Below are 13,257 nucleotides of genomic sequence, written 5' to 3'. Positions count from 1 at the left end.
GCATCCTCCCAATATCTGCTTGGTTTAAAAACAGATTATGGTTGGGTGTAGAACCATCATCTGGCCTGGGCCACCTTCAATGTATCAGGTTACTTAGTGGCACTGACAGTTTGCCAGATGACGGGAGTGTGCCAGATTATATATCTGTTGGTCAGGTATAATTGGAGTTTGCTTATTACTCTTTGTGGTGTTTCTAGAGCTGTATAGTACTGAGTTTTAAGTTCCGGTACAAGTTCCTTTACCCTGTTGGCAATCATGGTTGAACTTGAACTTAAACAGAAGAAGATGCAATTTTCTAATGTGGAGGAGAACTGTATAGAGTGTGGGCATAAGAGAAAGGTATGTGTATGATTTGTCCTGTGTTTCTTTTTGTTTCTTTGGTAATGCCATTTCCATACTGTATACAGGTAATTTGTTGTTTTGGGCTAGTCATATTTGCTTGGTTTTTGGGCCTGCTTAATCTATGGTACAGGCAGGGTTAAGTGGTGGAGGCTTAGCTTTGTTCTGTTTTGAATTCAGTATCGTTTGTTGCATTTTGTCGCGGCAAATATATGATGAAATTCCCCTTCTAAGCAACTGCTCATTGGTTTGCGGGGATGTTTGCTGGGTGTTTGCTCTGACTACAACAGCTTCTGAACTTTTCAAAGCTTCCATTGCCAGCAGCTTGCCATCTATAAATGGGATTGACAAGGACATTTTTCATAGTAAATTGTGCTGTTAAATTTGGCTTAGATACTACAGGAGATTTAGGTTTGGGTTGGATGGATTGAATGAAAATATCATACCACCCTGGGGACTAACTGTTGCTGCTGCATGGGGGCTACCACTATTCATATTGTCTAATGTCTATGGAACTACAGATAAAAGTATCATTGGTCAAATTATGCGAGTAACATTCCGATGTCAAGTGAATAACACCCCAGAAATAAATCTTTAATGAATATCATTGGAAGAACACAAACCAAGGAGACTTAGCAGCTGCATTAGGTCAGTACATTGAAATAGGAAGATATTAGTATATCATGTGACAGAGTAACTACATGTGCATGGGCCATCTGAGACAAAAAAAGGTAGCGTCTCAACAACTTCAAAGTACTGTGGTTGGTTACATACTTAAGAAATCCAAAATAAGTAATGTTCATCCATGTCCAAACTTACAAATTCAGAAAATGGAATTTCAGAGTCAGACTTTTGCATGGTGCACAACCAACACGGTAAAAAGCTCATTTTTCCAACCACGTACCACAGACAAAAAGGCAAAAATACACAATAGGTCTACAGAAACCCAATACATTTCATGCAGGCCTGAGGTCTACGAACTCTTGTTTTTGGTATAGTTGAAGGGCTGTCAAAAATAACCCAAAGCGACGCACGTTTCCGGTGGGTGATCCGGAGGAGGAATCTCTAGCATTTTCACTGTTTTAAGTACAAATGGAGGCCATTTTCTGCAACTTCAGCTTTCATTCTACTCTAAAGACATGTAATCAGAGCCAAGGTTACTCTTTATTTAACCAACATATTTGACCCAGATATGTTCTTCTCTGTGGAAAAGCATTTCCATCCTAAGACTGTAACATTTCTCCTGCATCCTAGAGGTACTCTGTAATTGTTGTTGCTCAATGTAGATGGACGTTGTCATCTTGCAAAATGGCAGAGGTAAAAAATTGTGACTGGATGGAGTCATTATATCTCGCCGCATTTAGGTTACCTGAGATGATGATAAACCTTTTGTTTTTCCTCTGGCTGTTATACCGCCCCATGCTATCATGCTGGCTTCACCACCAATGGCTGTTCTTCTATCAGTCAGCGTGGTGTTCTCCTTGCTTCCTCCACATTTGGATGCAAGTTTATATCTATCATATTTGATTTTGAGTTGTGTATTTGCCCTTTCACCAGTTGGATGGTCGGATCAAAGTGTCGAGGCGGCAAGGAGAATGCCACACTGACTGTTACAAGGATAGAGTAACAGCACTTGGTGGTGGAGGCAGTGTCATGGTGCAGGGCGGTGTAAACACCAGAGTAACAAGGTTTGTCATCATCCCAGGTAACCTCAATGCAGTGAGATATACGGACAGCATCGTCCATCCAGTCAGGATTTTTTTCCTCTTCAACATGAGACCAAAACCCCAAATGCCTTTTTGCATGATTTCCCTGTAGAGTAGTGTAGTAGTATCTTTTTGACCCCCTCAGGTAAGCAGGCTCAGTTATGGGGCTGGCAGCAGGCTCATAGATTTACAATCACAATACATGTAAGAAGAGCAATGACACAAGATTGCTAATGATATAGATGTACATGACATTGTATAATATATTCAGTGATGCAGAATTCGAAACAATGTTAACATTCCAATCAATTTTTTTGCGTCAGGTTTATTATACATTGAAACTGATGCAGGAAAAATGGAAATATGATCAACCAAAGTTAAGTTTCCAGACTTTTTGTGCCAAGTTTAGATAAATATTGTTTTGCTGACCCACAACTGGACTCAAAGTGTGATTATTAATCATAAAAAAATACCACACTCAGACAAGACAGGGCATTAGGAGACGAAAGTCACAATTTTGTAAAAACAACCCAGCAGATTCTGAAGTTATTCAGACTCTAGAACTTTTGACACGGCTTGCAGACTGAGATAGTCGCTCAGGATCTTAGTATACATGGTTGCACTACAAGCAGGGTACTTCGTATTTCAAATTAAATGATCACATATTAGTAGCATTCCGTTTAAGTTCCAATGAGCCACAAGGAATATTACACGTGCCATGACATCCGGTTCTGAAATGAGGATCCGGAATTCTTTGCAAGAGATTGAGTGAAGGAGGATGTGTACATCTACGCCCACTGTCCATCGCTAAACAGAGATGGGGGCGCCACAGGTTTATCTAGCATCTATATGACCCTCTGCTGTAGTCCTGTGTCTCCGACGACACGTAACAGAAGCTACAGTATAGATGAGTCCATTGCGTAAACAAGGCTGACGGAGTTGGGTCGAAAATTTTGGTTCCCAATCAATTACTAGAGTTGGTTAATCAAAGTTTAGTTTATCCATAATGTCATTTACCAACACAGATAAACTTTCATGCTAAGATTTCTTGTTGTTTAAAAAACAACTTTATACCTTGAGCATTGTCTTCAAGCAAAGAAAGGATTAGCTGCTGTATGTTAATGCAACTAGCGGCAAAATAAATGAAGATTCTTCTCTCTGCAGAAATCTGGTTACCTTTAAAAGAACATGATCGTTCTCAATGTGACCGATGGTTATTTGAAAGTGCAATGTTTTTGTATCACCAGGACTAGACAGAAAATATGTAGCATGTACATACTAAGCATAAGTGAGAAATGTAGTTATCAATATTGACATGTAACAGCAAGAGATGGTCTATTGCTTTGCCAGATTGGTGTCAATCAACTTTGACCAAAGGTTCTGTGAATATACAAATGTAGGTGAATTAGCATTTAAGATTATATAGCTGCAAGTAATTCTAATGTTGAATGTCCGTAAATCAAAATAATTCATTAGTCAGAAGGGTGAGTTTTTGTAGATGTTTTCAGAAATAGTGCCATTCTAAAATCAACATCAACTCTCTTACTAGATACACATGTATCAAGTGGTTGCTTTTTATTCTGGTATGTACGAAAACCACAGTGACTGTTATTTTGAAGGGTACAATGTACAAGTAGACTGCACTAACTTTGCTAGCTTGGCGTATCTCCGTCACACAGACCCAGTACAGAGCCAGAATGAAGGCTGGGGAGAGCATGACAGGCCAGTCCACATCAGAGTGCAGCTCCAGGTGCAGCGGGTCATCACAGTTGTAGTGAATAATCCCAGTCAAACCTAGAAACCTGCAGATCATATTGAAATGTACCAGATGCTGCTGCCAGCCTTTACGACTTGATATGTAGCCAATTACACCACTACTATCTTTACTTTCCCACAACACCTGAAAAAATGCACCACAACATTCGTGCTGGTTGATGGCTCGGAAGAAATTATAGCCACAGGTGTTCTTTTATCCCCTAAAAAAATGGCAGTAGCACACACACACACTCACTCACTCTCCGGTTTAACGTCTGTTGTTCCCCATTCTGTGGGGGTTAGACGCGCTTGCACATAGATGTAGCCAGAGAAGAAATAAAGAATTCATATGGTACCCAAAACCATTCAGTTCCCATAATGACTGTCTGACAGGTGAAGCCAGCTACATCTGACAGATCATGTCAGATCGCTCCCTTCACTCAGATCTTGGAGGCTGTGCAAGGTGGTTTATGTCTGTTGCCAAATTTGGTAACAAAATTTTTACGTTACATGATCTGTTTTAAATGTAAACTTAGTAATGGCTTAAAGCTACATCTACGTTTGATCTTGTTCTGACTGAACTAGCTACCACTCAAAAATCACCAACATAGCATGTCCAGAACATATCAAAATTGGTAGTCCTGCTGCAGTACTGTAACAGGCTGGTGGGGTGCCCAAAATCTAATAATTCAGAGCTCTCATTAAGACCTCAGTAACCCACATATAAAGACAATCCATCTAGTTACATGTATTCTTGACTGTTAATCCAGAAAACACATACAAAAATTGCTACAGTAACTATAAACATAACCTTCTTGGCAAAGCTTACCTTGATGTGAAGCTGGTTGGATCCAGTTCAGACTGCATGAACTGAAACTGGTACAGGTAAAGAAGCAGGAGGTGCGTCCCACTGTATCCAACTAGAGCTGCCCGCAAGTATTCAAACCACTGCCCAATCACACGATAGCACGACCACCATGTCGCTAGTCCAAGGAAGATTGCAAAGTACATGAGACTGATGAAGGAGGGGTGAGTGATGCCTGCTGCAGCTGTCAGGATGATCACCAGGGGTTTCTCCACGTACATCAGGAGGCTGAAGTTCAGCTTAGGGGGGCGGAATTTGCTATAGAAGTTGGAGGAATGCAGGTCAGACTGGCTGTGTGGGAGCTGCTGGCTCTGATCTCGTTCTAGATTACGACTGTACAGGAAAAACATGGCGAGGAAGGAAGCAACAGCGATGTCGGGGAAAATCAACCTGACGATATTTGGGAATGGTGTCTGGTCAAACCTGCAGAAGAAGAAGACATCCACAAAATTAATTCTTTTGCATTTCTATTATGGCGTGTCGATCAGTAATACATACTTGTACATTTGTACTTAGCTGACCATGGCCTGTTCCCAGACTTCCCCAAACTTAGGTTGGGATCGAGTCAATTAAGGTTATCAAAATATAAATATAGATTGTTATAGATTGTTTATTTGCAAAATCATGCCCAAGGGCTAATTGCATTACACACACAGTCTCAAGAACTAAGAGAGGTAAGTACATAAAACTAGTGTCTAATCAACTACATGATACTATGGATACTATTGTCGGGTTTGACTTCTTCTTTGAAGGCAGTGGTTAATGAACTGTCCCAAGTTCTGTATGATGGTGGGATTTTGTGCTTTTAATAGAAATGTAGTCTTTTGGTGATCATTTAGGTGGTAAAAGCTTGGCGAAATTGTGGCAACTGTTTGAAATAATGTTTTTCTTTTGGTTTCATACTGGGTACACTGACTGATAAAATGTGTTTCATTTTCCACTGCATTCATTGGACAATATGTACACAATCTCTCGTGGACAGGGAGCTGTTTATAGCGGCCCCTTTCTATTTCTAACGGATGTGCGCTTGTTCTTATCTTACATATGGCTGATCTTTCATTAAACTCATTATGATATAGATAATTTTCTATCACGTATTCGGATTTAACACTTTTGTAAAATCTTAGCTTACCGTTATCTAGGGACAGTTGATGAAAAAACGTTTGAGCGTACATATCGGTAAGTCTTCTCTTTAACAAAGTACATATGTTCTTATTGTCTAATGTAGGGTAGTTAATGTTCCATAAGAAAGAATAGCCTATGTTATCTATTATTTCTTTAACATGATGCAACTAGTTTTTAAAATTATAATTATCATTATAATTATGATCAAAATGTCATTATTTAAATATTTTCTCTTTACCTTGCATTTACATTATTTGTTGAATAGACCTCTACAAGCATGTTGTGCATGGCATATTACATGTACATACCATGTTACAGTCCTGCTAATAAGCCATGCATAAAAAATGCATCACATTTGTGGTTGCCCGACATGTATGTCATACATGCTTGCATGTCATATTGGCAAAAAATAAAATCTGCAAGCTGAAAGAATATAAAATTCTCTAACAGGTCCAAGAAATCTTTGAGCCGATTCTAAGCTTTTGCCCACCTCTGGAATCCCAGCTGTCTAGCCACCTTCTCTCCACTTTCACCTGTTGAAGAGAACAAGAATTGTACATCTTATAGTGCTGAATAATCCAGGATTTATATTTCACCATGCTTTGGATGAACCATGCAGTCAGAGAGAGATCCCACCTTTTTATTATGTGTGGGTTTTGTGATGTTAGAAGGAGAATTATTTTCTTTTTATCAGTGAATGTTAAGAAATTTGGATGGAATTTGGTGGCCTCTTTTAACAGCTCTTTTCTTTCGTGATCGTAGAAATCATATAAAATATAAAGGGCAGTTTGACATAAAATGTGTTTTGTCTTCCACCATGATTTGAAAATCTTCAGATCAGCCTCTAACTTTGGTATTCAGAAGATGAAATGTATGATGGACAGTCCTGGAGTACATATGGCAAGTACTGGTTTGGATGTACATCATCATCATCGTCATGTAACTGGACATGTAACTGGAGCTCTATAATGGTATTGTATCTTCAAATCTACTGTAACAGATACAACATGTAGGAGTGCTTATAAATATAGGTTAGCTTTCATTTTCTTCATAATCATTATCATCCCAGGGTGCATGAGACCACACATTGTACCATAATTCCAATGCCATTGGAAAATGATGCAAATTGTTAAGTCAACATGTTCCAATAGTAAAAAAATAGATGTTTAAAAACTGTTCTAAATAAAGAGATATTTGTAGTGTTAAAAGTTTCAACATGTTCCAACTTTCATTTCCAATTGTTTCAACAATTTAGAACTATTGTGACTGAAATATTCTTTTACTTAATTCAATATTTGTTCTTTAACTTACTTAAACAGTTATAGCTAATCATAGTTTTAGTTATAGTTAATTATGTCAAAACCCTCTCAGTGACTTGGGATGGACTCTAATCAGAAAGAAATGAAGGGGTAAATCTGAGAACCCAAAAATCAAATATAGGGGACTTCATAAAACATTATTACTGACATGCTTCCCCCAAGATGTGTCCATAAGGAGGGGTGGCCAACAGGACAACTTGCGTGATGAGATGGCCAGCACAGAATAACACACTGCAGCCCAGCACAAACAGCAGGTACCGACCCGTGTGCCCTGAAACATCAAAAAGTTAGCGTCCTTCAAAAGTACATGTCAAAGGTTGAAACAGGTAATCCTGTTTGTAAGGTGCCAGCCTTCTTATTGTTACCTGAGGGTTCAACTAAGGCCCTCTTCGTGGTGCAAAAAATCAAATGGTTCTATCCAATTGGCCTGAAAATCCGAGAGGAAACGGTTTGCGGTTTGCGCTCACGATGCAAGCTTGCAAATCATTCCAATTCCTTGAAAAGGCATGGTACATATAGGTAATGCAAGGTAATGTGACCTCTGACCCACTGAGGATGTTGTGATTCTGCACAATCTTAAACATGTACTTTTGCATCAGAATATTGGTCTTTGATCTGAACTGAACTGTCTTGCTGAAACCACATTCCTTCATGGCCTTGGCAATGCCTCTATAAACATTCTGTTCCTGATATCACTACTGTTGGTTCCCCAGTCGACCTGGAGGCAGCCCAATAATAAAGAACTTATTTTGCGATTAAAAAAGCGGCTGAAATTCCCAACTGACAGGTTTAAGACTATACTTTTCCCCTTGACACTACCAGCTTTGAATGCAATTGATCCGGATAACAAGAAACTGTTTCAGATCCACCTCGCGAGGTGGTTCCAAAAAATCTGTTTCGTTCATGATAACAAATTCATCCATTTCATCTTGCCAAGTGGATAGAACAGGCCCACAGCTTGCATTTTTAGCATATCCCAGTATTATTCTCAAAAGAGCAGATGAGAGACATTACTCTGGTCGTGCAAAGGAAAAGTCCAATATATGTCGATGTAGGTTAGACATCCAGGTCATAAGATACGCCAGAAATAGTTACTCAAGCAACTGGATATGGTTTTGAAACGGTCAGACGTTTCGGATAGAATCCACTATCCTTCGTCAGTGACACTGAAGAGATCTGGAAGAAACAGGTCTTTTATACTCTAACTATGAATGAAGACAATTTCAGATGTCCAATAGGAAAGGTTGTAAGACAATTCAGACTGAAGACATTTTGGATTCCAAAGAAAACAAAGCTAAGCCAAAGTCAAGCTGAAGCCAATTTGGATTTCAAAGGATAGCAGAGGATAGATTTTAGCTCCTGTAACTAAAACAACAGGATCTAATTGACTCATTTGCATTAACTGTGTTTTAGCCTTGCTATCCTTTGAAATCCAAATTGTCGTCAGGTTGACTTTGGCTTAGCTTGGTTTTCTTTGGAATCCAAATTGTCTTCAGTCTGAATTGTCTTACAACCTTTCCTATTGGACATCTGAAATTGTCTTCATTCATAGTTAGAGTATAAAAGACCTGTTTCTTCCAGATCTCTTCAGTGTCACTGACGAAGGATAGTGGATTCTATCCGAAACGTCTGACCGCTTCAAAACCATATACAGTTGCTTGAGTAACTATTTTTGGCGAAAAGTCCAATATTTCATGTTCTTTCAAGGAGGTTTTGTCCTAAATCCCGCTGCGATCCATTATTTACAAGCCGGCACTGTGCGCCTTTGATCCCTATGTTCGCCGCAGAATTCCCACCATTTCCACATGTAAATGAGCTTAGGCCTGATGGAACACAATGTGACTCCCCCAAAGACAGCCACGGGGAATGATGTGTCAAAATTTTCCTGTGTTAAATGTCCATATTTGGAACACTCAGCAGGGAATGCTGACATCACCTTTCACCTTTAGATAGAGGACAAAAGGGCGGTTGAGCTTTTTTCTTTTTACCATGTCAAACATGGGTCAGTCTAGACCCACTTTTGTGGATCTATGTTTGTGATCTTGCAATACAATTATGAATTTTCAGAATATATATTTTCGGATGGCTATCAAAAGAATGTTTTTCTTTGCGTAGCTATTTTTTCCAAATAGTAGATGTGACAGTTTAAATGGCATTCTCTCTTCTGCTCATACTGTGCTCATTTTTGTTGTATCGTCCCTTTTTTTTGCTTGACGTTTACCTTTCATGGACTGGACAGAAGGTGTGTCAGTATTGTTCATGTGTTTACCTTTCAAGGACTGGACAGAAGATGTGTCAGTATCGTTCATGTGTTTACCTTTCATGGATTGGACAGAAGGTGTGTCAGTATTGTTCTTGTGTTTACCTTTCATGGACTGGACAGAAGGTGTGTCAGTATTGTTCTTGTGTTTACCTTTCATGGACTGGACAGAAGGTGTGTCAGTATTGTTCTTGTGTTTACCTTTCATGGACTGGACAGAAGGTGTGTCAGTATTGTTCTTGTGTTTACCTTTCATGGACTGGACAGAAGGTGTGTCAGTATTGTTCTTGTGTTTACCTTTCATGGACTGGACAGAAGGTGTGTCAGTATTGTTCGTGTGTTTACCTTTCATGGACTGGACAGAAGGTGTGTCAGTATTGTTCATGTGTTTACCTTTCATGGACTGGACAGAAGGCATGTCAGCATTGTTCTTGCGTTTACCTTTCATGGACTGGACAGAAGGTGTGTCAGTATTGTTCTTGTGTTTACCTTTCATGGACTGGACAGAAGGCATGTCAGCATTGTTCTTGTGTTTACCTTTCATGGACTGGACAGAAGGTGTGTCAGTATTGTTCTTGTGTTTAACTTTCATGGACTGGACAGAAGGTGTGTCAGTATTGTTCTTGTGTTTACCTTTCATGGACTGGACAGAAGGCGTGTCCAGGTGTGGCAGGAGGAGAAGGCAGCATGCGTACACCAGGGACAGTCCATTGAACCGGAACACACATGCTGCAGAGGGAAAAACAATTCAACATAAAACTTACCAGGCAATAGTCTTGTTTTCAGGAACTTTAGGCTTTGAACTTGATGTACTTAACTTATAGTTTATTTCTCCCTGGAGGATCACATGTGAATACCAACGTAATTCAGACATAACTAAATGTCTGCAACATGGTATGTTAATAAAGATTTCAAAGATTTCAACAGATTTCTAAGGTTGCTAATGTCAGCTGTGACATTAAGAATTATTCAGTACCCAAACTGACTGTTGTTCATGAGCGCTTCACATTTAATTGGTGCACCAGGTAAAATTGTTGGTGTTGGAATATCTGGCATCTCATTCAAAGTTCAAGTATTATCCTGAATAGATTTGGATCCACGATGAAACAATCTTCCAAATCAAGAAAAATATTCCAAATCAAGACTCACTAAATACAATAGCAGAGGAAAATTCATATTCCTAGCAATTGTGTAATTACATAAACCATCTATTCCAATGTAAAAGTTCCATCTCTCATTTCATTTAAGTGAGAAGTTGAGCCTATACATACTAGTAACATTATACAAATTGTACTTAGAATCACTAGATGTATATTATTCACCTTGACCTGTACTTAGCTTGTTAGAAAGCAAAAACGTACAATAAAGGTCTTCATTCTTCTTCTTCAATTATTCATTTGTTATTGCAAGGAGGTTATATACAATGTGCATGTAGATGACTATATAACCTCCTTGGTTATTGTAGTAAGCCACCATAATTGTACTGGTTTATCACCATGAGTTGTACCTAGCTTGTACAACTATATGATCATAAGGCCACACCAATTTAATTTCTTGGTTCACGGATTTTTTCTTAAAAAATATGGAGCGAGAGGGCGAAATAAAAATAAAAATAAAAATTGTAAAATGGTTGGGGTAAAGGTAACGGCTAATCCAAAACATAAAGAAAAAAAGTTTTCAGCTTGAAAAAAGTACAAAAACACTATTTTTTGTACAGTAACAGCACCTGTACCCACACTTTAAGGAGCTTATAATATAAAGGCCAATTTGCTACACCAGAAAGTGGTGAATGGTTTCATTAATGGTGAAAATTTGCTGAGTGGTAATTTTTATTTTTATTTTTTTTCCCAAAAAATAGGAGCGAGCGAATCCGTGAACCAAGAAATTAAATCGGTGTGGCCTAAACATGCAATAAAGGATTTTCACTCAAAGAAATAAGTATTGATTTGTAACACATTTCAACTTTCATGTTTGAGCATAAAAAATATCAAAGATGGCATACAATGTATTTAGCTGATAATGCCATGTACTTTTAATCTCTGGGTTACATGATGTATATTACTGCAGAGATGGCAGGTAATAGAGTTATATAGGGTTCAAAATACCACCATATGCAGTTTTGTGCAGGTAAGATTGGAGCTGTGAGCAGACCTTCTTTTCAGACTGAACAGGTTTTTCCGCACAATTCCCCTGTCTGGACTGAACAGGTTTTTCTGAAAACCCTGTACAATATTTTCTGATACAGGTGATGTTGAATGTTACCTGCAGTGTTGTGCAGGTATGCAGAAAAAGGTATTTCCAGCCCTGACGTATTCTTGTATTCATGTATGCTCAAGTTAATTTCACGCATCAGAGTGCTGATCAATTCTACAATGCAGTGCACCCATGCAGCTACCTGCCAGTATTTTCCCTCCAGCAAAATAACGACATAACAAAAGGATGCTTCATGGATTATTCAAGACTATGTATTAGTCAATTCATGTATCAGCCTAAATTGTTGGCAAGAAAAACATCAAAGCTAAGTACAGATATAGAGAAGATAATTTTTACCATTTACAAAGCAATTTCGTAAAAATCCCATTGCTTTGACGAAATGGAACACATTTGGATTTTATTATTTATCAATTATTATACTATTTGTAAATGCATTTAAGTTTGCGAGGATTTGATTTCACAGTAGGGAGAAAATGGGGTGCTCACAGTGGTTTTGAGTTCGTGGTAGCACCATCCCGCAAACTTAAATACGTCTACAGTACTGTATTGTAGTCACATACTGTAATCATGGAAAAGCCAGCAGATCTAGCTACGAACCACCAGTCTGAAACCACTTACAGTTACACAGGTTACTCGGCATGGGTGCTACAAATGGACATAACAGTCCACTTTTGACTTTGACGGTCACTCACTCACACGGTGCTGGCGTGATTAACTGTTACTGCTCTAACAGTATCTACCCACTCAACACATGGTACAGTACTACTTTTTACCATGGTGCTATACAGAAATTAGTATATAGAAATAAATGAATACGATCTCAAAAGAAATTGTGTCTTGTAAGTAGTGTATCTACACTGTAGCAAGCGTAGGTACCTCAAACATTTCATTATACAGTCAAACCTGGTTTAGTGGCCACCTTTACATTGCAGCCACCTGGACATGGTGCCCACTTTTTGTCAGTCTCTTGGATTTTTCCAATTGACATATTAAGCATTAAGAAATAGCCTATAGTGGCCACCTGCCCAATGTGGCCATGGCCAAATGATTTCCATAGATACAGAAACACTGCATAATACGACCAATGCGGACAGACAGACAGCCTCTGGTCACGGCACGCGTTCAGCCATTCAATGGCCCTATCGTATCCCTGCGCTGGGTTTAAAATCTTTTTATTACCTCCATGAAATGTCATGGAGGTTATATTTACCTCCATGAAATGTCATGGAGGTTATATTTTACCCAGCGTTTGTCTGTCTGTGTGTCTGTGTGTGTGTGTGTAAACAAGATAACTCAAGAACGGCTGACTGGATTGGTTTCATACTTGGTGTGTTGATAGGGTTTGATGAAAGCTGGAAATGATTAGATTTTGGGCCCCATAGCGGCTCCCCTTGGTACTGCAGCGCAACTTCCGGTTTTGCTATCTCGGTGTTCTGATCATGCTATGGTCACGATTTTTGAGTATTAGATAGCTCTTGTGCTCAGGAAGAAATGGCATAAGTTTTGGCTCCCTAGCGTCTAGTTTGGGGATAGCAGGGGCATTTTTGTAAAAAAAGTCTGAAGTGGATAACTCAAGAAGGGAACAACGGATTTTCATGATTTTTGGCATGTAGGTACCTTAGACAATGTTGTACAAGGTAAGATACTAACTATGCAAAATAGGAATACATTTGC

General features: G+C 38.9%; 1 protein-coding gene across 11 annotated transcripts in view; it reads right to left on the bottom strand.

The window, feature by feature from the left end:
* The window catches only part of LOC118417647 (piezo-type mechanosensitive ion channel component 2-like), a 119,353-nt gene that overhangs the window by 93,351 nt on the left and 12,745 nt on the right, over positions 1 to 13,257 (bottom strand). For 10 of the 11 annotated variants that reach the window (XM_035823265.1, XM_035823267.1, XM_035823269.1 and 7 more), the window contains exons 1-5: positions 9,331 to 9,756; positions 7,258 to 7,380; positions 6,281 to 6,323; positions 4,630 to 5,088; positions 3,694 to 3,847 (exon numbers count right to left, since the gene is read on the bottom strand). In XM_035823265.1, the coding sequence (XP_035679158.1) occupies positions 3,694 to 3,847; positions 4,630 to 5,088; positions 6,281 to 6,323; positions 7,258 to 7,380; positions 9,331 to 9,754 (1,203 nt within the window). In that variant the 5' untranslated portion in view covers positions 9,755 to 9,756. Of the gene's footprint in view, positions 1 to 3,693; positions 3,848 to 4,629; positions 5,089 to 6,280; positions 6,324 to 7,257; positions 7,381 to 9,330; positions 9,757 to 10,002; positions 10,099 to 13,257 lie in introns of those variants that run through there. The other variant, XM_035823276.1, reaches the window with a different exon arrangement.

The sequence above is a fragment of the Branchiostoma floridae genome, chromosome 6 (genome assembly GCF_000003815.2).
Source record: "Branchiostoma floridae strain S238N-H82 chromosome 6, Bfl_VNyyK, whole genome shotgun sequence".
Classification (NCBI taxonomy): Eukaryota; Metazoa; Chordata; class Leptocardii; order Amphioxiformes; family Branchiostomatidae; genus Branchiostoma; species Branchiostoma floridae.
This window is presented reverse-complemented; position numbering and strand designations above follow the sequence as displayed.